The following is a 26,132-nucleotide window of genomic DNA, read 5'->3' on the forward strand; positions in this document are numbered from 1 at the left end:
TACAAACCATAACCCAGCCTAGAAATCCCAACTTGAAACTCAAACCCAGGCTGCAAACCCCACTTTGAAAGCCTAACCATGGCTTGGAACCTGATTTTGAAACCTTAAATCGTTGAAACCCTCATCCTGTCTTGAAATCTTACTTTTAAATCACAAACCAGGGGTGTCCAAACTTGTCAAAGACTAGTGGTAGTGGCGTGTGTGTATGTGTGCGTGCGTTTTATTCTAGTAAGATTATTAGGTTAAACACTGCCCTCATCAATAATTTCAGAGAAAAATTTAATATAAAAATATGTCAAAAGTCGAATGTTATGAGTATGACACACAGATTATATTTACTTTAAACGTAATTTATACTGTATATATTAGCACTAATTTTTCATTTTAAAGCTACTATATGGAGGATTTCCCCCAAAAGTATCTTAACAATAGCCTTTTTATTTGACCATTTATGACTGAAACATATTCTAATTAGTAGATCAACATCTTAGCTGTTCACAATGGGTACTCCTACAAGCCTCTGGCCAATATTATTTAGGAAGCGTCCGGTCCGAATCCTTCGAATTTCCCGCCCTCTGTCTGCGGGATGTGACGTCATGCGCGGTCTCGTCAGTTGTTTGCTGTAGTCACGAAGACGGAACTAGTACAGATTTTCGCTGCCCCAGACACCCGCTGTTACTCCGCGGAAGGCTGCTTAAAAAAAATGAAAACAATGTCAAGTGCCACGAAAAAAAAAAATCTAAACTTGATAGTGACCAACGCCGGGCAAGAACGAGAGTGAACATTGGTTTGACATTTCAGCGATGGAGAGAGTTGAGATCGGACTTGGATTAGAAAAGTGATTCACAGCTGGCTTTCTTTCTACTCCAATAGGTAAGAAGCGAGTATCTTGACATTTAGAAAAAAAATGTGTTGTTTTCAAATAGCAGTAACCTCAAGATCGATCACTTCTCGGTCGTAACTATTGGGGTGAAAGTGAGGTGGACGGCAACATTTAGCGTGAAAGGGGCGGCAAAGTTGAATATAATAGAACAGAATGACTTTATGAAGAACAGACGTTCCATTCCGCGGCGTTTCAATCAGGCTAAATGTTGCCTTATTTTCCTCCGTGAAAACAGCCTATTGTAGCTACATTATGCTAACGAAATGTGAACGGTATTACTGAATGGCGATAACATTCACGGCCGTACACCGTATCACACTAAGTAGTGAATGGGTCTATATGTTTTTCACAATCGTCAATTTCCATAACTGACAGCCCACCTTTCGGCTAATGCACAATGACGCTAGCCTGGGGGCGACATACACTAATAATGACTAGAATCAGGTTGGCGTCCGTCGAGCGGGGTGACTACAATATGTAACTGCATATTAACATCGGAATGAGGTCCAATTAATTGACGTTATTTGCACATCGTTTTGGAGTACAGCACAGGACTGGACTTCGACCGACTAAAGCAATATGATCTGCACGTCCCGTGGACATCGATTGTTTAGTGAGGATCGAGAGTCTCATTCCGTGAAGTGGCCAGCTTTGTATAACATTATAAAACTTCTTACCTCTGAAAACATAGTTTAATTGGATATGAAGAGCCCAGTCTTCAGTAATGAGGTCGTGCACATACGAGTGCGCGCAGCGTGTACGAGCGTGCAGTTTGTTTTCGGCCACAGGTGGCAGTAGCGATTTGAAATTTTAAATCTTCCATATAGCTGCTTTAAATTGTAAATAATTTAAAATGTCTCAATAAGACACAATTTTCTATTAATTAAAAAAAGTGTAATATATGCAATAGGTAGATAAGTTAAATACATTATTTGCTTTGTCACCCTAAAATATTTTCATGAACTTTAAATGCATGTAACTGCTTAATTGCGTTGACTTGCAGCCACCCCCCTACTCCCCATTTTTTCCCTTTATAGTGCATCACATATATTTCAAGGCCAGAGAATACTAAAGTTGTGACTACGTACTGGACACATGGTTAAGCAAATTGAGCGCACCAACAAACTCAGGCAGAAGCTCGAGTTCAAGCAACACAATGGACAGACATAGTATGACATAAAACATTTCGTAGTGCACACACACAGAGCAAAAAGAATAGAATATGAAAAGTTATGATTTAACTTGATTAATATGAATCATTTTTCACATATTAGGAACAATATATGTCCTATTGTGAGTGTATTGTTACAAAATGTTTTTCTTTGGTGTCCATCTTGCCACTCCACCCCCTGGTTCAGACTTTTGAAGATGATGGGCAGATTGTTGTTCACATCCTAAACAGACTTGCTTGAAATTTCTGCAGCTCCTTCAACATTCCTGTTGGCCTCTTGACTTTATTTTCATCTTTTCAACATTTTGAAGGGGCATATTTTGATCCTGACTAGGGGTGTGAATTGCCTAGTACCTGACGATTCGATTCGTATCACGATTCACAGGTCACGATTCGATTCGATACCGATTAATCCCGATACGAATTTATAAGTCGATTCTTGCGATTTTTTTCAGTCAAATTTAGAAAATACTAATCAGTAAGCTTGTAGAGTGTAAGATTTATATGAAAATGTATTATTTATTTATCCGAAATTTCAGTCTTATAGAGGTTGTAATCTGTTTCATGTTTAAACAGCATTAAAATAAAATATTAAGGCTTAATGTTCCGTTCATATAACATTCTTCCATGCTCAAGGTGTGAATCCTAAAAAAAAAAAAAAAAAAAAAAAAAAAATCGATTCTGCCGATTATTGAATCGATTCGAGAATCGCGCGATGTAGTATCGCGATATATCGCCGAATCGATTTTTTTTTTAACACCCCTAATCCTGACTGTCTTCAATGTGTTACATGGAAATACACACTAATTTAAATTACATTACTACATTTTGACAGTTGTGAAATATTTATTTTTAGACTTTGCACATATCTGATATATCTGATATACATATTTGTCTTCTTGTGGCTGCAGATGTTCATGAAGAAGATCTTCACACAGAGCAGCAGAAGTGGAGCTCCAGGGTGGAGACTCAGGAAAAGGAGTCTCGCCATGTTAAAGAGGAGGAGGCTGATACCACTGAGCTGCCATTTAATCGTGTCATTGTGAAGAGTGAAGATGAAGGTGATGAAAAAGAAGAAGGTGATGGAAACCAAGTAGACGGCCTCTTACCTCCGCTATCAAATCACCAAGACATAATGTCACACTCACCTGACACTGATGATGAACATTTGAAATGTCACACAAACAACAAACACTTGAAATGTTCTCAGTGTTTTAAAACTTATGGCAACAAGAAAATTCTGAAAAGACACATGATGACGCACACGGGAGAGAAACCTTTTGCATGCTCACTATGTGCTAAAAAATTCTCTCAAAAGGGAAACTTGAGAACACACATGCGTATACACACTGGAGAGAAACCCTTTCCCTGCTCAGACTGCGACAAACGTTTTAGCGATGGTTCCGCTCTGATTCAACACAAAAAAACACACACTGGGGAGAAACAATTCATGTGCTCAGTTTGTGGGAAAGGATTCACCCAAAAGGGAAATTTTATTACACACTCAAGAACACACACTGGAGAAAAACCGCATTCTTGCTCGGTCTGTAGTGCCAGTTTTAATGATAGTTCGACATTGGTGCGACATATGAGAACGCATACTGGGGAGAAACCTTTTTCATGCTTATTCTGCGGGAAAGGTTTTTCACTAAAGGGGAATTTTGCATCACACACAAGAATGCACACGGGAGAGAAACCTTATTCCTGTTCAATCTGCCAAGCAGGTTTTCGAGTTCGTTCAGGTTTGGTTCAGCACATGAAAAAACATGCTAAAGTGTATTAGCTAAAGTGTATTAGCTAAAGTGTAATCTAGCAGGTGTTTAATTATTAATAGGTATTTACACACTGGGTTATATGGACATTTAATACTGCATTTTTCATGTCATTTTTACACTGCACAAATGGACTTAACATTACAAAAAATAAAATAAAATCTGATGTCACAGTGACATGGGCAGTAGAGTTAGTTGAGGTTAACATGCTATGTTGACTACATTAACACATTCACTGCCATAGACGGTTTTAGACGTAAAAGATTTATTTATTTTTTTCCTGGACTGGCAGTGAATGAGTTAATAGTTAATTCTGACTTTAAAGTGAGAATGCTACAAAACTTTTTTTCTCTCTCTTCACTAGCCCTAATCCTCTTCTGTAAATAGTTCTACAATGTAAATGTCAAATCTGATTTTTTTATTTTTTTGTTTTTTGATGACCGTGCAGACTTTGTGGCCACATCTGGTCTGCCACAAGTTTTAAGTTCTTGCTACTTCTTTTTAGCCGGGCAGTACTTCATGTGTTTCAGTATAGGATTTTTCATGTAATGCATATTCAAAATAAATATTTCCATCAGTAAAAAACAAATAAAAAAATAAAGCTCTCGTTATCAACAGGATGTGCATTTAAAGTGCTCATTGCTGCTCATTTTTCATGAACTATTTTCTGTTGTGGGTCAGTATGTGTAAATGTCCTTCACTCATTCACTGACAGCTTTTTCCCCCCTATAGTAGTGGAGTGACTCCGACTGTCCAGAAGACTAGAACCAAAACAGAAAGTTTGTCCAGATGCATTGACCCAGTTTAGTCAAGTCAAGTTTATTTATATAGCCATTAATCACACAAGAGTCTCAAAGGGCTTTACATGCCCACAGTTGACAAATATCGACATCCCCTGATTAAACCACAAAATGGCAAGGAAATAAATAAATAAATAAATAAAAAATAAATAAATAAACCTTGTGAAGGGGCTGCAGGTAATCCACCTTCCAGGATGACCATGCTGCAATGGATACCGAAAGGGCAACAATTTACATAGTTTGTGCTAAACATTAGTAACTAGAATAATGCAAATTCCAAATAAACCTATCTAGGTTATAAACCAACCTAATTTTAACTTTATTCGGAGGAAGAAACCACATTAAATGAAAAAAAAAAAAAAAAAAAGTCACATGGTTAAAGAAATAGGTGAGGGGTGGCCCAAAGGCAATAGACTTTGATTACCTCAATGGTACTTTAAAAATAAAATGGATTCAGACATGGATGAATGATACTAACTCATTCTGGTATTGTATCCTTTACTACATATTTAAAAAGTTGTGAGGCATAAAGTTTCTTCGTTTGTGACTTTATTACTGGAAAAACTAGATTCAATTATCTAGTTCCACAAACATTGTGGAAATACTGGAAATACTGGAAAATGATACTGTATATGTATTGTACACTATTTACTACATTCAACTGCTCTTTGGAATAATGGTTACATATTACACACAGAAATAAGCAATTATTTTTTGAAGATTAGTTTGAGAGGAACATATCGTCATTGTCACATATGATATGAGCACCGAGTGAAGCAGGATTACTTCTGTCAATCGCGGCGAGTATACACAATCCTACTCAATCAGTGTATTTTTGTGAAGCTTTGCATTATCAAGCATTTGCTGAAAGTGTTGAAGCACACGCCAAAAGGTGGGCACTTCCATCAATCATCAATTCCAGTCCAGTGACGATGCCCACGATGCTACATGTCTGTTGGTGCGAATTCATCCAGGAAGAAAACTGGCTAACTGATTAGCTAGCAACTTTTAGGCTACTACGACGTGCTACGCTAATGATGGCAGGGGAAAAAAGAGACATAAGAAGTAATGAGAAGAAGAGCATGTCCCTCTTCGACCAAGAAATTGAATCATTTGATGGTTTGTGCTTTCCACTCCCTGATTCGCCTCTCGACAGTCCAGCGGAGAAGAAACAGCGTGTTAAAGGAAAGGAGCTCGCAGTTGTCTCTGGTAATGATAAAATGGATATGGAACCTGACAACGTCTCAAATGCTGATGTCCTGACTCCTGAGGGCAGTAGTTGAGTTGGATGGACTTCACTACTCTTGAGTTGAATCTGTCTAATAATACAAAAACCATCACTGAGATGCATGAACAACTGAAAGGAATTGAGGCTAGTATTGGGAAGAACGAAGAAGATATAAAGATTCACAAAATGAAGACCAACTTTCGGGTCTGTTGTGGCGTAGCGAGGATGCCGAGCGCTACAGCCGGAGATGAAACCTTCACTTGTATGGGATGAAGGAGTCTGCCACAGAGAATGTTAGAAAAGAAGTATGCCAACTCCTTGCAACACTTGCACCAGAAGATAAGGAAAGATTAGGGTTTATCGTGGGCAGTTCACCGTGTTGGAGCAAGGCGAGTGCATGCAATTTGACCTGTCATCATTCAATTTACTATGAGGGCATTCCGTGACAAGCTGTGGAAGATGGCACGTGACAATGGACTTTTAAAGGAGAAGAAGCTCATGGTCAAGGAGGATCTGAGGCAGTTGGTAAGTAGTTTTCTATTTCTATTGATACTTTTTTTGTTTTGTTCCTGACATGTTTGCAGTCTGATTTATGTCAAGATTTGTATTTAGCGAAGTTTGTGCTCGATTAATGTTGGGGTTGTGCTATAGAATAAAGTAGAAAACTGTTTTTCTTTTTTTTGTAGGCGATGTAATGCATATATAGTTTTCTTACAAGAAACATTTATCCAGTGCTGAAAAATTTTGGAGCTCACAATGGGCAGACAGCATATATTTTTTCTCACGGCTCGAATCACTCCGCTGGTGTTGCTATTTTATTTAACAAGTTTAATGTTTTAGAATTTTGTGTTGCCAAGGAGGTGCGATGGATAATTTTGGTGGTGAAAGTGGACAATTTGAAATTCATTATTTGCAATGTTTATGGACCAAATAGAATTGGGCAAGCAAAGGAGCTATTTACTAATCTTTCCATGAAGTTGAATGACTTGAACCAAATATACAGTGAATCTATTTTTGTTGTTGAAGGAGACTATAATGATGCGCCGGATGAAGAAATGGATCGGTTGCCACCAAGAACTCTTTCTTGCTTTGGCTTTAAACCCACTTTATTTTTATGTGACAATCATACTCTTTCAGATGTTTGGAGATTTATGAACCCTGATGTGAAAGACTACACGTGGAGCAACCCTAGTAGGCAGTAAAGAAAGGCAAGGCAGCTTTATTTTTACAGCACTTTTCATCCACAAAAACAACACCCAAAAGCATTTCAAAACACAATTGCTCATAACATTCAGAAGCAAAGGAGAACAAAATGTACATTAGCACAAGACATTAAAATATTGAAATCATTTAAAAGTAAAGAAATGAAAGGAAGTTTCAAAAATGTCTAAAGGACTACGTAACTATAAATTTGATTTAAAGAGACTTAAAAAAATAATAATCAAAAGGTGTGTGTGCGTGTGTGTGTCTGGGGGGGTTAAACATGGATTATAAAAGTGTTTATACATTTACACTGCATTCTGTTGGTAGCTTATTCCATTTTGCGTGCAGCTTTACAGCTAAATACTGCTTCACCATGTTTGCTTTGAACTGTGGACTCCACTAATTGATCTGACCCTGCAGACCTCGGAATTCTGATGCGTGTATATTCAATCATCATTTCTTCAGTGTAAAATAATTCCAATTGCAGATCTCTGGTCAACTTTTGACATGCAACACGACTGACGATCATCTACTGTTTACATAGCCACTATTCTAGTGTGTGTGTTTTTAAGTGAGCTCCTAATGGCCCCCTTTTCTAGTGAACATTTTACATTTACATTTTCAAAAGGTTTTCCCCAGTGTGTCATCTTGTATGCCTTGTTCACTGTCCCTTACTGGAGAACATTTATCACAATCTAAGTCAGAATGTTTTTACTCCAGTGTGTGTTTTTAAGTGAGATCTTAAATCCCACTTTCTAGAGAACCATTTCTCACAAACTGAGCAGGCAAAAGGTTTTTCCCCAGTGTGTGTTATTGTGTGAGCTTTTAAAGCGCCACTTTGAGTGAATCTTCTCCCACAAACTGAGCAGGTAAAAGGTTTTTCCCCAGTGTGTATTCTTGTGTGAGCTGTTAAAATGCTTCTTTGAATGAATCTTTTCCCACAAACTGAGCAGACAAAAGGTTTTTCCCCAGTGTGTACTCCTGTGTGAGCTGCTAAAGAATCTCTTCTAGAGAATCTTATCCCACAAACTGAGCAGGCAAAAGGTTTTTCCCCAGTGTGTGTTCTTGTGTGAACTTTTAAAGAGCCGTTTTGAGTGAATCTTCTCCCACAAACTGAGCAGGCAAAAGGTTTTTCCCCAGTGTGTGTTCTTGTGTGAAGAGTTAAACGGCCTTTTTTAGTGAATTTTTTCCCACAAACTGAGCAAGCAAAAGGTCTACACCTGTGTGTATTCTTGTGTGAGTTGTTAAATAACTTATTCGAGTGAAAATTGGTACCACAAACTGAGCAGGAAAACATTTTCTGCCCCCTGTGTGTTGCTAAATGTCTCTTTGGAGTGAACGATTTACCACAAATTGAGCAGGGATATGTTTTCCCCCCAGTGCGTGTTCTTGTGTGTCTTATCAAGGAGTACTTGTTGGAAAAGGTTTTGTCACACTGTGAACATTTCAGACATTTGTTGTCAGTGTGATTTGCCATATCACCTTCAGAGTGTTCTTCATCATCATCATCATCATCATCATCAGAAGACTGTGACACAATGTCGTCATCATCTGAAAGTGGCGGTATGAGGCCATCTAATTGTGATCCCCCATCATGCTCTCCATCATCGTCTTCCCTCTTCACACTGACACCAGTCAATGCATAATTGTTGATGTCATCCTCCTGCTCTTCTTTAATGTGAGGAGGCTCTGGCTCCTCCTCTTGTATTTGGGACAATTCTGGATCCTCGTCATTAATTTGGGTGCAATTGGGCTCCTGCTGCTCAGGACCAAGATCATATTCTTTGACGTCTGCAGGACACAATAAACCAAAAGTCAAGTTTTGCTCGGTGAAGTCTAGGGCTGCCAAGATTAGTCGACTAGTCACGACGACAATTAATATTAACAGTCGATGTGTCGTTTATTTATGAATTCATTATGTATTGTTTTTCTATGAAAACTGCCTCGCCTCGCAAGTCTCATGGGAGACTTGTGTGGCAAGAAGCAATGGTTTTTGTACATTCGGAGGAAGATTAAGAGAAGCAGATGGTTAATTCTTGTTTTGCCATCAACGTACGGCCTGTCGGGGGCCTGATAAAAGTTTTTTGTAATCGCACTCCCACCGAATAGAGCCGTGAAAGGGGAAAGAAATGGCTCGAGCCGTGAGGGTATAACTGATGCTGACAGGTTTGTGAGGCTCACTTTATTTGCATAAAGCAAGAGTTTCCAAATCCCTTCCTCATATATTTCTGGTGGAATTGAATTTGTATATCGTGTAACTGGTATATTATATGTGTGTGTGTGTGTGTATGTATATATATATATATATATATGTATACATATATACATATAATTCCTTAAAGTTGACAAGAAACAAGAAAAGTAGGTATACATTGAAAACTCTTGGTGAATTGTCTGTTATTGACCTTAATTGATTTTTTTTGTGCCTTATGTTGTATTATTTATTTTCATTGTTTAGTTTGTTGTTGTTTTTTTTATGTAGAATTGGTGACTGATTTTTGTTTTCAACACTGTGGATGTAAACGAGACGGAAACTTTGATCTGATGTTTGTTGCAAGCAACAAGCAACCATTCTACGACGCCTTCATACTATGCCACGAGCTGGTACACATTCAGTGGCTTAGAATTTGTAGTTCTCTCGCGATTCACGACAAAATAACGCGAGGTGGGCAAGTTGTCGGTCACGGCAAAATAACCACTCCCAAGTGAGAACGAGAAGGGAACAAACCTGCTCTGTGTAAGATAACTCGACACGGCTTGCAAAGCGCGTCCAGTAGATGACGTTGTGGCTTAATGTCCTCTTCAGTTCCACAAAGTTCCTCCTCATACTCTGCTGTCTTTCTTGCAAACATTTTCACGCGACGATCACGCTCCCTTGGTCGGTCCCGTGTCTCTTTGTTAGTTGCGCGCAAGCTAAGCTAAGTTAACCAAGAAAGCTTCAACGTGCAGCAGGACGAGTTCATCCGCACGCGATGATTTAATTTATAATATTCTAGTCCAGTTAAATACAAATGGACGTACTGAGCCGAAGCTTTAGTTCCGTAGAATTTCAGGAGAAATTGTAGCGCATGTCCAAGCTATGATCTGGGTGCCTATAAGATCTGCACTGCGCATGCGTCATCTTCTTCTGTGTAGAGTTTTATGGCGGGATGCATACATTGACGTGCATGACCGCCATCTACTGGTACATCGTGCCAATAAGTTAAGCCTATCAACTCAATTCTCCAAATGAAAATTAAATTAAAACAAAAATTTAGATATTCACCTAAGCAACTTATGCCACCGCTGTTGTGGGCTGCGTCAAAAATACTAGTGCTTCCGACTTTGTGCCCCTTGGTTGCGCGTTTGCAACCTTGACCGGAAATAAACTGTTGTGCAAAATCACGTCCCGCCTCTCCCGTGGCATCTACCCCATTGATTCGCCGACGTTTAATATATTTTGAAAAGTGACCGGAGTCTCTCTGTTTATAACAGACTCTTGACGCATGTCAAGAAGATCCTAATTATCTCAGTCACGTAGTGCTGATGCTAATCTACGACAAGTTGGGAAAGTGAGTAAAAAAATAAATAAAAATAATAATAATCATAATAATAAAAAACATACATATTTGGAACGTTTATTTGTAAAGGAGAAAAAGCCCTGTGATGAGATTACACAAGAGCCTATGACCAAGAAGAAAAAGTAACGAATATGGACTTACAGCTACAAGTGATTCTCACGCATGATGGCCCGCTCTGCGGCGAGCAGCTCTGAATCCAGTGTTATGGTGAGTGAGTTACTCATGGATTTCTGTGGTGCCTTGTTATTTAATATTAGAGTATCTCTCTGTAAAATATTTTTTGTGTGATTTGCACCTATCAAAGACTCAAACCCCCTACATTTTATTTCCAGAAAGTCCACATTTTATGCAATGTAAAATATATCATGAAAGTGTTATCTTGCTACTACTTGATAAGCTGATCAGTTATAAGCGCACAGAAATTCATGAAATGATACACTGAAGACTAAAAACTAATATACTGCATGTCCAAAACTTTATTTACATTAAGATGTATATATATATATTTTTTTTAAATAATACTGGTTAATACATCACATAATTGCAGTCCATGGCACAGCATTATACCCATCATTTGGTTTCATTGCAACCCATCACCACCTGATTCAACAACTGGTTTCCTACAGATTGCATGTAATTGTGCACACAAGTAATTGATGCCGCCCCAGTCTTAAGTAGTTGTCTCAACTGTAAATATACCACATACTATGCTCCTCAATCACTTTATCATTTTAAACTCATCTTACATTAGACGTAATAATAAATATCTTAGATTATTTGATTTTGATACTATGCAGTGGAATTGCAAATGTACTGCACATGCAACAAAGACACCCCATAACTGCAACGTGGCTCCTCCACCTTTGATACTAAGCATCACTGCGTCAACGTCAAAAGCAACTGTTGAAAATGATGCCCTGGTTACTCTTTAATGCCACAAACTACAAAGCTAAATACTCTCACCAGTGTGTGTCCTCATATGATTCCTCAATGTTGAATTGGCACAGAAACTTTTCTTGCAGACGGAGCATGAAAAAAGTTTCCCTCCAGTGTGCGTCCTCATGTGGGTCACCAGTGCCGACCGAAACCGAAAATTTGTGTTGCAGACCGAGCAGGAATGCGGTTTCTCTCCTGTGTGCACGCTGGCATGTCTCATCAAGCAGATCTTGTAAGCAAATCTCTTATCGCACACTGAGCAGATGAACGGTTTCTCTCCGGTGTGCGTCCTCATGTGGGTCATGAGTGCCGACCGAAGCCGAAAACTTGTGTTGCAGATCGAGCAGGAATGCGGTTTCTCTCCTGTGTGAGTGCTGGCATGTCTCATCAAGCAGATCTGGTAAGCAAATCTCTTATTGCACACTGAGCAGCTGAAAGGTTTCTCCCCGGTGTGCGACCTCATGTGTTTCAGTATAGGATTTTTCATGTAATGCATATTCAAAATAAATATTTCCATCAGTAAAAAACAAATAAAAAAATAAAGCTCTCGTTATCAACAGGATGTGCATTTAAAGTGCTCATTGCTGCTCATTTTTCATGAACTATTTTCTGTTGTGGGTCAGTATGTGTAAATGTCCTTCACTCATTCACTGACAGCTTTTTTCCCCCCTATAGTAGTGGAGTGACTCCGACTGTCCAGAAGACTAGAACCAAAACAGAAAGTTTGTCCAGATGCATTGACCCAGTTTAGTCAAGTCAAGTTTATTTATATAGCCATTAATCACACAAGAGTCTCAAAGGGATTTACATGCCCACAGTTGACAAATATCGACATCCCCTGATTAAACCACAAAATGGCAAGGAAATAAATAAATAAATAAATAAAAAATAAAAAAAGAAACCTTGTGAAGGGGCTGCAGGTAATCCACCTTCCAGGATGACCATGCTGCAATGGATACCGAAAGGGCAACAATTTGCATAGTTTGTGCTAAACATTAGTAACTAGAATAATGAAAATTCCAAATAAACCTATCTAGGTTATAAACCAAACTAATTTTAACTTTATTCGGAGGAAGAAACCACATTAAATGAAAAAAAAAAAAAAAAAGTCACATGGTTAAAGAAATAGGTGAGGGGTGGCCCAAAGGCAATAGACTTTGATTACCTCAATGGTACTTTAAAAATAAAATGGATTCAGACATGGATGAATGATACTAACTCATTCTGGTATTGTATCCTTTACTACATATTTAAAAAGTTGTGAGGCATAAAGTTTCTTCGTATGTGACTTTATTACTGGAAAAACTACAGATTCAATTATCTAGTTCCACAAACATTGTGGAAATACTGGAAATACTGGAAAATGATACTGTATATGTATTGTACACTATTTACTACATTCAACTGCTCTTTGGAATAATGGTTACATATTATACACAGAAATAAGCAATTATTTTTTGAAGATTAGTTTGAGAGGAACATATCGTCATTGTCACATATGATATGAGCACCGAGTGAAGCAGGATTACTTCTGTCAATCGCGGTGAGTATACACAATCCTACTCAATCAGTGTATTTTTGTGAAGCTTTGCATTATCAAGCATTTGCTGAAAGTGTTGAAGCACACGCCAAAAGGTGGGCACTTCCATCAATCATCAATTCCAGTCCAGTGACGATGCCCACGATGCTACACGTCTGTTGGTGCCAATTCATCCAGGAAGAAAACTGGCTAACTGATTAGCTAGCAACTTTTAGGCTACTACGACGTGCTACGCTAATGATGGCAGGGGAAAAAAGAGACATAAGAAGTAATGAGAAGAAGAGCATGTCCCTTTTCGACCAAGAAATTGAATCATTTGATGGTTTGTGCTCTCCACTCCCTGATTCGCCTCTCGACAGTCCAGCGGAGAAGAAACAGCGTGTTAAAGGAAAGGAGCTCGCAGTTGTCTCTGGTAATGATAAAATGGATATGGAACCTGACAACGTCTCAAATGCTGATGTCCTGAGGGCAGTAGTTGAGTTGGATGGACTTCACTACTCTTGAGTTGAATCTGTCTAATAATACAAAAACCATCACTGAGATGCATGAACAACTGAAAGGAATTGAGGCTAGTATTGGGAAGAACGAAGAAGATATAAAGATTCACAAAATGAAGACCAACTTTCGGGTCTGTTGTGGCGTAGCGAGGATGCCGAGTGCTACAGCCGGAGATGAAACCTTCACTTGTATGGGATGAAGGAGTCTGCCACAGAGAATGTTAGAAAAGAAGTATGCCAACTCCTTGCAACACTTGCACCAGAAGATAAGGAAAGATTAGGGTTTATCGTGGGCAGTTCACCGTGTTGGAGCAAGGCGAGTGCATGCAATTTGACCTGTCATCATTCAATTTACTATGAGGGCATTCCGTGACAAGCTGTGGAAGATGGCACGTGACAATGGACTTTTAAAGGAGAAGAAGCTCATGGTCAAGGAGGATCTGAGGCAGTTGGTAAGTAGTTTTCTATTTCTATTGATACTTTTTTTGTTTTGTTCCTGACATGTTTGCAGTCTGATTTATGTCAAGATTTGTATTTAGCGAAGTTTGTGCTCGATTAATGTCGGGGTTGTGCTATAGAATAAAGTAGAAAACTGTTTTTCTTTTTTTTGTAGGCGATGTAATGCATATATAGTTTTCTTACAAGAAACATTTATCCAGTGCTGAAAAATTTTGGAGCTCACAATGGGCAGACAGCATATATTTTTTCTCACGGCTCGAATCACTCCGCTGGTGTTGCTATTTTATTTAACAAGTTTAATGTTTTAGAATTTTGTGTTGCCAAGGAGGTGCGATGGATAATTTTGGTGGTGAAAGTGGACAATTTGAAATTCATTATTTGCAATGTTTATGGACCAAATAGAATTGGGCAAGCAAAGGAGCTATTTACTAATCTTTCCATGAAGTTGAATGACTTGAACCAAATATACAGTGAATCTATTTTTGTTGTTGAAGGAGACTATAATGATGCGCCGGATGAAGAAATGGATCGGTTGCCACCAAGAACTCTTTCTTGCTTTGGCTTTAAACCCACTTTATTTTTATGTGACAATCATACTCTTTCAGATGTTTGGAGATTTATGAACCCTGATGTGAAAGACTACACGTGGAGCAACCCTAGTAGGCAGTAAAGAAAGGCAAGGCAGCTTTATTTTTACAGCACTTTTCATACACAAAAACAACACCCAAAAGCATTTCAAAACACAATTGCTCATAACATTCAGAAGCAAAGGAAAACAAAACGTACATTAGCACAAGACATTAAAATATTGAAATCATTTAAAAGTAAAGAAATGAAAGGAAGTTTCAAAAATGTCTAAAGGACTACGTAACTATAAATTTGATTTAAAGAGACTTAAAAAAATAATAATCAAAAGGTGTGTGTGCGTGTGTGTGTCTGGGGGGGTTAAACATGGATTATAAAAGTGTTTATACATTTACACTGCATTCTGTTGGTAGCTTATTCCATTTTGCGTGCAGCTTTACAGCTAAATACTGCTTCACCATGTTTGCTTTGAACTGTGGACTCCACTAATTGACCTGACCCTGCAGACCTCGGAATTCTGATGCGTGTATATTCAATCATCATTTCTTCAGTGTAAAATAATTCCAATTGCAGATCTCTGGTCAACTTTTGACATGCAACACGACTGACGATCATCTACTGTTTACATAGCCACTATTCTAGTGTGTGTGTTTTTAAGTGAGCTCCTAATGGCCCCCTTTTCTAGTGAACTTTTTACATTTACATTTTCAAAAGGTTTTCCCCAGTGTGTCATCTTGTATGCCTTGTTCACTGTCCCTTACTGGAGAACATTTATCACAATCTAAGTCAGAATGTTTTTACTCCAGTGTGTGTTTTTAAGTGAGCTCTTAAATCCCACTTTCGAGAGAACCATTTCTCACAAAGTAAGCAGGCAAAAGGTTTTTCCCCAGTGTGTGTTCTTGTGTGAGTTGTTAAAGGGCCTCTGAGTGAATTTTCTCCTAGAAACTTAGCAGGCAAAAGGTTTTTCCCTAGTGTGTAATCTTGTGTGAGCTATTAAAGAATCTCTTCTAGTGAATCCTTTCCCACAAACTGAGCAGACACAATGTTTTTCCCTAGTGTGTGTTCTTGTGTGAGCTTTTAAAGAGCCACTTTGAGTGAATCTTCTCCCACAAACTGAGCAGGCAAAATGTTTTTCCCCAGTGTGTGTTCTTGTGTGAGCTTTTAAAGAGCCACTTTGAGTGAATCTTCTCCCACAAACTGAGCAGGCAAAAGGTTTTTCCCCAGTGTGTATTCTTGTGTGAGCTGTTAAAATACTTCTTTGAGTGAATCTTTTCCCACAAACTGAGCAGACAAAAGGTTTTTCCCCAGTGTGTACTCCTGTGTGAGCTGCTAAAGAATCTCTTCTAGAGAATCCTCTCCCACAAACTGAGCAGGCAAAAGGTTTTTCCCCAGTGTGTGTTCTTGTGTGAGCTTTTAAAGAGCCACTTTGAGTGAATCTTCTCCCACAAACTGAGCAGGCAAAAGGTTTTTCCCCAGTGTGTGTTCTTGTGTGAATAGTTAAAGGGCGTTTTTGAGTGAATTTTTTCCCACAAACTGAGCAAGCAAAAGGTCTTTCACCAGTGTGTATTCTTGTGTGAGTTGTTAAATAACTTATTCGAGTGAAATTGGGTCCACAAACTGAGCAGGAAAACATTTTCTGCCCCCTGTGTGTTGCTAAATGTCTCTTCGGAGTGAACAATTTACCACAAATTGAGCAGGGATATGTTTTCCCCCCAGTGTGTGTTCTTGTGTGTCTTATCAAGGAGTACTTGTTGGAAAAGGTTTTGTCACACTGTGAACATTTCAGACATTTGTTGTCAGTGTGATTTGCCATATCACCTTCAGAGTGTTCTTCATCATCATCATTATTATCAGAAGACTGTGACACAATGTCGTCACCATCTGAAAGTGGCGGTATGAGGCCATCTAATTGTGATCCCCCATCATGCTCTCCATCATCGTCTTCCCTCTTCACACTAACACCAGCCAATGCATAATTGTTGATGTCATCCTCCTGCTCTTCTTCTTTAATGTGAGGAGGCTCTGGCTCCTCCTCTTGTATTTGGGACAATTCTGGATCCTCGTCATTAATTTGGGTGCAATTGGGCTCCTGCTGCTCAGGACCAAGATCATATTCTTTGACGTCTGCAGGACACAATAAACCAAAAGTCAAGTTTTGCTCGGTGAAGTCTAGGGCTGCCAAGATTAGTCGACTAGTCACGACGACAATTAATATTAAGGTGGGCAAGTTGTCGGTCACGGCAAAATAACCACTCCCAAGTGAGAACGAGAAGGGAACAGACCTGCTCTGTGTAAGATAACTCGACACGGCTTGCAAAGCGCGTCCAGTAGATGACGTTGTGGCTTAATGTCCTCTTCAGTTCCACAAAGTTCCTCCTCATACTCTGCTGTCTTTCTTGCAAACATTTTCACGCGACGATCACGCTCCCTTGGTCGGTCACTTGTCTCTTTGTGCGCGCAAGCTAAGCTAAGTTAGCCAAGAAAGCTTCAACGTGCAACAGGACGAGTTCATCCGCACGCGATGATTCCATTTATAATATTCTAGTCCAGTTAAATAGAAATGGACGTACTGAGCCGAAGCTTTAGTTCCGTAGAATTTCAGGAGGAATTGTAGCGCATGTCCAAGCTATGATCTGGGTGCCTATAAGATCTGCACTGTGCATGCGTCATCTTCTTCTGTGTAGAGTTTTATGGCGGGATGCATACATTGACGTGCATGACCGCCATCTACTGGTACATCGTGCCAATAAGGTAAGCCTATCAACTCAATTCTCCAAATGAAAATTTTATTAAAACAAAAATGTAGATATTCACCTAAGTAACTTATGCCACCGCTGTTGTGGGCTGCGTAAAAAATACTAGTGCTTCCGACTTTGTGCCCCTTGGTTGCGCGTTTGCAACCTTGACCGTAAATAAACTGTTGTGCAAAATCACGTCCCGCCTCTCCCGTGGCATCTACCCCATTGATTCGCCGACGTTTAATATATTTTGAAAAGTGACCGGAGTCTCTCTGTTTATGACAGACTCTTGACGCATGTCAAGAAGATCCTAATTATCTCAGTCGCGTAGTGCTGATGCTAATCTACGACAAGTTGGGAAAGTGAGTAAAAAAATAAATAAAAATAATAATAATGATAATAAAAAAAACATACATATTTGGAACGTTTATTTGTAAAGGAGAAAAAGCCCTGTGATGAGATTACACAAGAGCATATGACCAAGAAGAAAAAGTAACGAATATGGACTTACAGCTACAAGTGATTCTCACGCATGATGGCCCGCTCTGCGGCGAGCAGCTCTGAATCCAGTGTTATGGTGAGTGAGTTACTCATGGATTTCTGTGGTGCCTTGTTATTTAATATTAGAGTATCTCTCTGTAAAATATTTTTTGTGTGATTTGCACCTATCAAAGACTCAAACCCCCTACATTTTATTTCCAGAAAGTCCACATTTTATGCAATGTAAAATATATCATGAAAGTGTTATCTTGCTACTACTTGATAAGCTGATCAGTTATAAGCGCACAGAAATTCATGAAATGATACACTGAAGACTAAAAACTAATATACTGCATGTCCAAAACTTTATTTACATTAAGATGTATATATATATATTTTTTTTAAATAATACTGGTTAATACATCACATAATTGCAGTCCATGGCACAGCATTATACCCATCATTTGGTTTCATTGCAACACATCACCACCTGATTCAACAACTGGTTTCCTACAGATTGCATGTAATTGTGCACACAAGTAATTGATGCCCCCCCAGTCTTAAGTAGTTGTCTCAACTGTAAATATACCACATACTATGCTCCTCAATCACTTTATCATTTTAAACTCATCTTACATTAGACGTAATAATAAATATCTTAGATTATTTGATTTTGATACTATGCAGTGGAATTGCAAATGTACTGCACATGCAACAAAGACACCCCATAACTGCACCGTGGCTCCTCCACCTTTGATACTAAGCATCACTGCGTCAACGTCAAAAGCAACTGTTGAAAATGATGCCCTGGTTACTCTTTAATGCCACAAACTACAAAGCTAAATACTCTCACCAGTGTGTGTCCTCATATGATTCCTCAATGTTGAATTGGCACAGAAACTTTTCTTGCAGACGGAGCATGAAAAAAGTTTCCCTCCAGTGTGCGTCCTCATGTGGGTCACCAGTGCCGACCGAAACCGAAAATTTGTGTTGCAGACCGAGCAGGAATGCGGTTTCTCTCCTGTGTGCACGCTGGCATGTCTCATCAAGCAGATCTTGTAAGCAAATCTCTTATCGCACACTGAGCAGATGAACGGTTTCTCTCCGGTGTGCGTCCTCATGTGGGTCATGAGTGCCGACCGAAGCCGAAAACTTGTGTTGCAGATCGAGCAGGAATGCGGTTTCTCTCCTGTGTGAGTGCTGGCATGTCTCATCAAGCAGATCTGGTAAGCAAATCTCTTATTGCACACTGAGCAGCTGAAAGGTTTCTCCCCGGTGTGCGACCTCATGTGTTGAACCAAACCGAACGCAACGCTGAAACTTTTGCTGCAGACCGAGCATGAAAAAGGTTTCTCTCCGGTGTGCGTCCTGGTGTGTGTTATCATGTGTCCTTTCTTAGAGAAGGTTTGACCGCAATCTGAGCACATGAAGCGTCTCTCACCCGTGTGCCATTGCATGTGCTTTTTTAAATCAGTCTGGTTAAAGAAGGCTTTGTCACACTGGGAGCATTTCCAGCATGTGTCGTCGGTGCGCTCACGTCTCGCATCACCTTGAGATTGCTCATCATGAGTGTCCAGCGAGTGTGACGTTGTGTCATCACTGATAGAAAGAAGAGCAAATCGGCTGTCTTCTTGGGACCCTTCAGCATTTTGCGTTTTCATGCGCCGATCTGAGCTGCCGCTCTGAGGCTCCGCCCTTCTGTTCTCCTCACTTTGACAGTCCTCATTCTTTATGACAATGCCAAGCATAGGCAGCGCCGGCCCTTGAATCTGCTCTCCTGCCTCTTCTTCTTTAATATGGGAGGGCGCTGGATCCTGCTGCTCCAGCCCAGAGCTCCACTCTTGCCGCTCAGGATGACTCGCTTCTTCACTCACATCTGTAGTACACAAGACACAATTTGAAATGGGCTGAAGAGCTACATATAGACAAAATAGTCCTTTGCCATCATCTTGTTGGCAACTTAGGCAACTTGAAACCTTTCAGGCAAGTGCATCAATCACTTGTGAATACACTATAACATGCAAATTGCTTTCTGAGGACTAAATATTGATATTCAAATTAAATGAAATAGGTGTAAACCTTTCCAGCCCCAAAACAGTTATTGTTTACCTTTATTTTATGGGTTTATTTCAAAAATATATTCCGACCTCATCTCCCTTCTTAACATATTGGCGATTCGCTGAAGATCATACTTAGTCCTTGTTATTGTGCTCATTCTAAAACACACAAAAGACCTGCCTAATAGATCATCTTTTCATCTTGCTGCAAACTACTGAACATCTCAACTGAGAGACGATAATCTGGATGTCGGTGGGGAGCTAATTTGAATCTAGGACATGGGTGTCCAAGCTCGGTCCTGGAAGGCCGATGTCCTGCAGGTTTTGGATCCAACGCACCTGTTCTAAATAATTAACAGGATCATGATCAGGCTTATGCAGAGTTTGCTGATGAACTTTCAGCTGTGTTGGGGAAGAGAAACATCCAAAACCAGGCAGGACTCCAGCCCCCGAGGACCAAGTTTGGGCACCACTGATCCTAGTAGGTGGAAGAAGTTACAAGAGTGTTATGGCAGTATGTACATGGCATGCACTCCAAATGATTGTTTTTTTCCAAATTGATGAAACATTGCTGAAAGTTTATTTTAAAAGCTGGTATCTCAGTGAGTGGCAAATGTTTGCAAACGTTTGAGGACGTAGCGAATTTTGAGAATTTGTCGGGGTTTGCAAAAGGTTGCAAAAAAATAAGATGAAAAACTGTTGGGAAATGCATGTTGCTTAAAATGTTGAATTTGGGTGATCATGTGCACACTGGAACATATCGGTGTTTATATTATTGTTTGTATTCTTTTGGAATAAAAAAAAAAAAAAAAGATCCTTTTTCGGCTCGATCTCGGTTGTTGACTGCTGAATACTATAGATGGTTGTCTATCACCAAACCCAAATAAACGATATTTTTTCTTTTCTTTTTTTTTTAAATATACCACTCACTCACTCACTCACTCACACATGGTCTCCCGGGCGGAGAAGCGAACCCATGCCAACCGGCACCGAAGACAAGTGACGGTTCCACTCCTCCACCTGGAGCCCCCAATAAACCATATTATCCACAATGGGTATGAACTATGAAGTCGTTTCGCGCAAAGAGCTCATTTGTCTTTGGAAGTAAGCAGCAGTCTGCCTCACTGTTGAAGAGGTCCCGGCTCTTGTCTGATTCTGTTTGGAGTTTTCACTTTCTTCCTTTGCTTTAGCTTGTTACTTATTCACAGTCCCAAAACATGCATGCTTCAGTTGGAAAAGGCTACAGCTCACCCACGAAGGAAGTTTTAAAAAAGTATTGAAGAAAAAGCTAAGAGAAAAAAATGTTAATGAAGGAATGACGCCATTTCAGAAGCTTGGTAATACAGTACAGTAGAGACAGTACATAACATACAATACTTCTCAAGGCCGACGAATGACTGTATAATACAATACAGTAATACTTCTGCACACGATGTATGCACGTCTGTAAGAAATGTAATTAACGGTAGAAAGGAGATAACAAACCTCTGTTCAGTCCACTTTCAGGCTTGAAAACGGCGTCCAATAGTTGACGTTGTCGCTTGTTCTCCTCCTTTGTTCGACAAAGTTCCTCCTCGTATTCTGCTATCGCTCTTTCAAACACTACAAATATTTCTTCGACGGCTGCATTCAATCGCTGTTTCACCAACGCTCTCAGCATTTGAACTTTACACATTTTCACACGATAGCCAACAACACATTACACTCACTTTAGTTTAGCATCCGAGCTTATCTCCCCAACAATGGACTTCCGCATTCGCCGGATGAACGCACCCAACCTTCCGGTGCCGGGAGACTTCAGCGGAAGCCACTGTTGATGTGATGTAAAACTCTAATCCTAAATCCTTAACCCACTCAAAAAGAACAAGGGCCGCCCCTTGCTTTAGCACTGTGTCTGTCAGAATTTTAAAACTACTAATTAGATCTCCCAGAGCCGTAATTTTGACGGTTTGAGCTCTGGTAATGACGTAATTGCTTAAAGCGATTACTACACGGAAATACAAGCCGTCTTTTTTTTTTTTTTTTTTTTTTTTTTTAATGTAAATTATGTATTGTAGCTCCTCTGCAGGTCCACAACATATCCTACACAACCCCTTTCAGTCAGACGATGTATAGGTGAGGTGTTGAATCTTTAGATGGAACCTGCCGGCTAACTGTTAATAACGTCTAAGATTTTCATTGTTCCATTTATTTCTCTTTTGTTTTTCTTTTTTTCTTTTAATAAAATGTTATTAGATAAGAATAGTTTATTAGTACATTAACATGATAGAATGGAGTAGGACTAGTTCAATTATTGCTCTTCTTCCTAGTTATTTTGAACATGTAATTTTTTACATTGATGATTTGCTTTCTTCAAATTTTTATTTTAACTTCAACTTATTTTGTAATGTGTTAATATGTTCAATTTTTGAATCAGATGTTGACTCAAATAAATATGGGAATAATATACATACAGGCACATGAGAAGTAAAAACGCCAGATATTTTAACCGTTGTGAAAGACAACTGCATTTTTGAGACCGTGGCCACAGATAGTCCATGACCATGACTGTGGCATAAAGTTTGTCCCAGTGGAGTTTCCGGTTAATTTCCACTTTCTACTTCCGCTTTCCTTTTTTCGCAACCGCATACGCTTGCCATTTTTTATTTTTTTTTATCCTGAATTACCACGGAACGTACTGAAGCTTCGACACAGCGGGTACCTTCAGTACTTTACTGGTTTAAAATAGCTTTAATTCCACATACAGTTGTCTTGGTGAACTTCTTGAGATAGCTTGGCTTATTTTAGCTTGCTAGCTGCGAACAACAAGACGCAGAACTGATCATCACACCGCCCAGAAGAGATCAAGAGGAGGTGTAAATAGTTATAAGTATCGGTGAACATGTATGCAAAACCTGTGAAAGAAAATTACGAGGAACTCTCTTGGACAAAAGAGGAGAACGAGCGACAAGCTCAACTACTGGATGCTGTTTTCAGGAAGCCACAAGTCGTGCTAAACAATGCAGGTTTGTTCAGATTTATCATGTTTAGTAAGTACAATTTATGTCCTAACTACAATCATTGTGATTTTTTTTTCTTAATCCTCATTTGGGAAGTCGAACTTCTTCTGTATGGCCATACTTAAATGTGTCGAAAATAAGAGGTACATTGCTTCTAGATGTGAATGCAGCAGCATTCTACAACTTCCTTGCCCCCCTGGAGTCTATGACCAAAACCACACGTCTCAGTCCTCACTCACATGAACATTCACTGTACAGTACTTAATGTGCACCGTAAACAAGCCTACGTTTACCACGGCTGCTACATTGGAAGTACTTACTTGTAGTAGAGTGAATGTGAATGATAGCAGAGGTAGTACACATTGCCACCTCACAGGCACTTCTGTTTCAAAATTCTATCATGAAAGTCACAACCTGAAACTTGATTGAGCAGAGCATAACATGACCAAATAATTTCTGTTTGTCTTGTGTCTTGCAGAAGTCAGTGAAGAAGATCTTCTTGAGCTGCACAAATGGAGTTCCATCGTGGAGAAGGAGAATCCGAAGCTTCCTCACACACAAAAGGAAGAGGAGCTTGCACTACCCCTCATTGAGGCGATAGAGGAGACAGAGCCACCCCACATGAAGGAAAAAGAGGAACCAGTGCCTCATATTAAAGAGGAAGAGGAGGAGGAAGATATCAACAACTTTCCATTGACTGTCATTGTGAAGAGTGAAGACGATGATGATGAAAGTGACACAGACCACTGTGGAGGATTACAAACAGCCAGGCTCTTAGCTGCACTATCCAATAGTGCTGCTGACGTAACGTCACACTCTCCCGACACTGATGATGAGCACTCTGAAGGTGATGACGCACAATTGAAGTGCTTGCAGTGTGGGAAGACATTTGGTTCAAAGTGGGGCTTGAAAGTACACGTGAGAATACACACCGGAGAGAAACCTTTTTCCTGCTCACTCTGTGGTAAAATATTCACACAGAAGGCACATTTAATAGCGCACACAAGGACACACACTGGAGAGAAAGCCTTTGTCTGCTCAGTCTGCTCCTTAAGTTTCAGTGAGCGTTCAAATTTAGGTAAACACATGAGAACACACACCGGCGAGAAACCTTTTGCCTGTTTATTTTGTGGTAAAAGATTCTCTATAAAGGGACATTTAAGAACACACACAAGAACGCACACCGGTGAGAAACCTTTTGACTGCTCAGTTTGTGGTAAAGAATTTGCCCGTAAGGCACATCTAAACATACATGCAAGACGACACACTGGTGAGAAACCTTTTACCTGCTTGGTTTGCGAGAAACAGTTCGCCCGTAAGGCTCATTTAAACATACACACAAGAACACACACTGGAGAAAAACCCTATGCCTGCTCGGTCTGCACTTTAAGTTTCAGTGAGCGTTCAAATTTGATTAAACACATGAGAACACATACTGGTGAGAAACCGTACAGTTGCAGTGTGTGTGATAAAAACTTTTCTCAAAAGTATCTGGTTACAAAACACAAGTGTGCTGGTGAGAAGGGCAGTGGTAAATAACGCTACATGACCTCAAATACACTATACATGTGTAACTTTATGATTTTCTCGTCTGTAAAATTGGATTTGTGACCTGAATCAAATAAAGTAGGTAAACAGTAATAACCTTAACCCATTATTAGGTCCCTTGAAAGGTGTTAAATAAATCCATTAACTTTTAAAGGCTTTACATCATGAAAGAAATAACACAAATCTTTGTTTTTCAACAATAATTCAGAATCCTGTAAAAATGCTGTTGCTATGTATGTATAATGCACACTTGGGCCCCAGACCTGAGAGACTAACTCGGTTAGTGCTAACTATGACGAGGCTAATAGCAACATAGATGGATTTAAAATGTGATCAAAGAGAAAAAAAACATTCTGTTGCATTTGGCCAGGGTACGGTACAGGATCCTCAAGATTCAAATAAGTTATTCTAAACTGAAAAGGTTAAGCTTTGCAAGTATGTTTGAATTAGGCAAGTAAATATTGGCTTGTAAACATAATGATAAAGCGCACTCCATCCATAATTTGATCAAATTGAATAATTTTCATTTGTTTGGACTATGATGTTTATCAAGATAGTAAAATAATATACTGTTGTGCACGTGGCAGGGTTGAGGAACCAAATGCAGGAAAGCAGTCAGGCAAGGAAGGTGTGCTCACCAAAAATATGTTTATATGTAAAAGGAAAACAAGGCACTTTGGAATTAACAATAAACTAAATTAATGTTTGTTGTCTGTGTATGCTATATGTGAATTTTTCGAGCTATGTCCTGCACCACAGTATTAAGGCCATGTTAAGCACAATGTGAATCATATTAAAGCTATGTGTGCCTTCATTGACGTGTTGTGAAGTCAAAATCATCCTTCTGTGTTGGCATAATAACACAAAATCAGGTTCAATTTGTCGAGTTTGCATGTTCTCGTCACACTTGTGTGAGTTTGGAGGCTGCTTTAACTGTCGGAATTCATAATATTATTCACATGTACGGTAGTTCATATAGAATTCATTCATTTATATATCTGGAGCCAATTGATTTTATTTTGTGCAACCACTTGACAAAATAAAATTGGGCACCATTACCCGCACCTTTCGTGATGGTAGGGCCCAGCACTAATAATGCAAGTAATTAAAACAAAAATAAATGTGAGATATTAACGCTTCCACATAATTTTTAAAATAATTGCCTATATTAGCATTCTTTTATTATTATTATTATTATTATTATTATTATTATTATTATTATTATTATTATTATACCCTTGAAAATAATGCCTTAAAATGTTTAGGGGGGGGGGGGGGGGGGGGGGGGGGTATTTTCCCAGTCTTAATCCCATGAAGTCTGATTTTCACGGATGCAGCAAATAGCAAATCAAATGAATGAGGCATCTTCTCACAGTACATCATCAATATTGTTCAGGTTCTGGAGAATCGCTCCTGTTCTGAACTGTTATTAATAAAGACTGGTAAGATTGGAGTTGTTGTTTTTAATACTTGAACCACTTTTTTGTGGAATAACTGATGTGGCCCAGACACACTCAGACATGCCCCTCACAAATTGAGTGCATGTGACAAGCTCTGATTTAAAACATAAATACTGGAGATCAAACATATTAGAATTAAGCTTGTAGCTTTGCATACAACATATTTAAACTTTTCAAAATCCATTCATGACTGGAGTGTGAAGAATAATAAGAGTG

The 26,132-nt window shown here is 39.2% G+C and overlaps 5 protein-coding genes across 5 annotated transcripts in view; 2 read left to right on the forward strand and 3 right to left on the reverse strand.

Annotated features, from left to right (window-relative positions):
- LOC144017345 (uncharacterized) overlaps positions 1 to 4,530 on the forward strand; it is a 5,085-nt gene extending 555 nt beyond the window's left edge. The window contains exon 2 of the mRNA XM_077518793.1: positions 2,966 to 4,530. Coding sequence (XP_077374919.1) covers positions 2,966 to 3,837 — 872 coding nt within the window. The 3' untranslated portion in view covers positions 3,838 to 4,530. The remainder of the gene's footprint in view (positions 1 to 2,965) is intronic.
- Positions 4,531 to 7,046: 2,516 nt separating this feature from the next.
- LOC144017339 (uncharacterized) lies at positions 7,047 to 10,150 on the reverse strand. The gene is made up of 2 exons (XM_077518786.1): positions 9,786 to 10,150; positions 7,047 to 8,848 (listed from the first exon to the last, which is right to left on the reverse strand). The coding sequence occupies exons 1-2, from the start codon at positions 9,907 to 9,909 to the stop codon at positions 7,758 to 7,760; spliced, it is 1,215 nt and encodes a 404-aa protein (XP_077374912.1). The 5' UTR covers positions 9,910 to 10,150; the 3' UTR covers positions 7,047 to 7,757.
- Positions 10,151 to 14,709: 4,559 nt separating this feature from the next.
- Positions 14,710 to 17,515, reverse strand: LOC144017334 (uncharacterized). Its single transcript, XM_077518782.1, has 2 exons — positions 16,917 to 17,515; positions 14,710 to 16,758 (listed from the first exon to the last, which is right to left on the reverse strand). The coding sequence occupies exons 1-2, from the start codon at positions 17,038 to 17,040 to the stop codon at positions 15,581 to 15,583; spliced, it is 1,302 nt and encodes a 433-aa protein (XP_077374908.1). The 5' UTR covers positions 17,041 to 17,515; the 3' UTR covers positions 14,710 to 15,580.
- Positions 17,516 to 18,203: 688 nt separating this feature from the next.
- LOC144017337 (uncharacterized) lies at positions 18,204 to 21,836 on the reverse strand. The gene is made up of 2 exons (XM_077518785.1): positions 21,395 to 21,836; positions 18,204 to 19,728 (listed from the first exon to the last, which is right to left on the reverse strand). Exons 1-2 carry the CDS (start codon positions 21,582 to 21,584, stop codon positions 18,692 to 18,694), a joined length of 1,227 nt encoding a protein of 408 aa, XP_077374911.1. The 5' UTR covers positions 21,585 to 21,836; the 3' UTR covers positions 18,204 to 18,691.
- Positions 21,837 to 21,955: 119 nt separating this feature from the next.
- LOC144017340 (uncharacterized) lies at positions 21,956 to 25,274 on the forward strand. The gene is made up of 2 exons (XM_077518787.1): positions 21,956 to 22,914; positions 23,387 to 25,274. Exons 1-2 carry the CDS (start codon positions 22,791 to 22,793, stop codon positions 24,445 to 24,447), a joined length of 1,185 nt encoding a protein of 394 aa, XP_077374913.1. The 5' UTR covers positions 21,956 to 22,790; the 3' UTR covers positions 24,448 to 25,274.
- The last annotated feature ends 858 nt before the right edge of the window (positions 25,275 to 26,132 follow it).

The sequence above is a fragment of the Festucalex cinctus genome, chromosome 4, assembly GCF_051991245.1.
Source record: "Festucalex cinctus isolate MCC-2025b chromosome 4, RoL_Fcin_1.0, whole genome shotgun sequence".
In the NCBI taxonomy this organism is placed as follows: domain Eukaryota; kingdom Metazoa; phylum Chordata; class Actinopteri; order Syngnathiformes; family Syngnathidae; genus Festucalex; species Festucalex cinctus.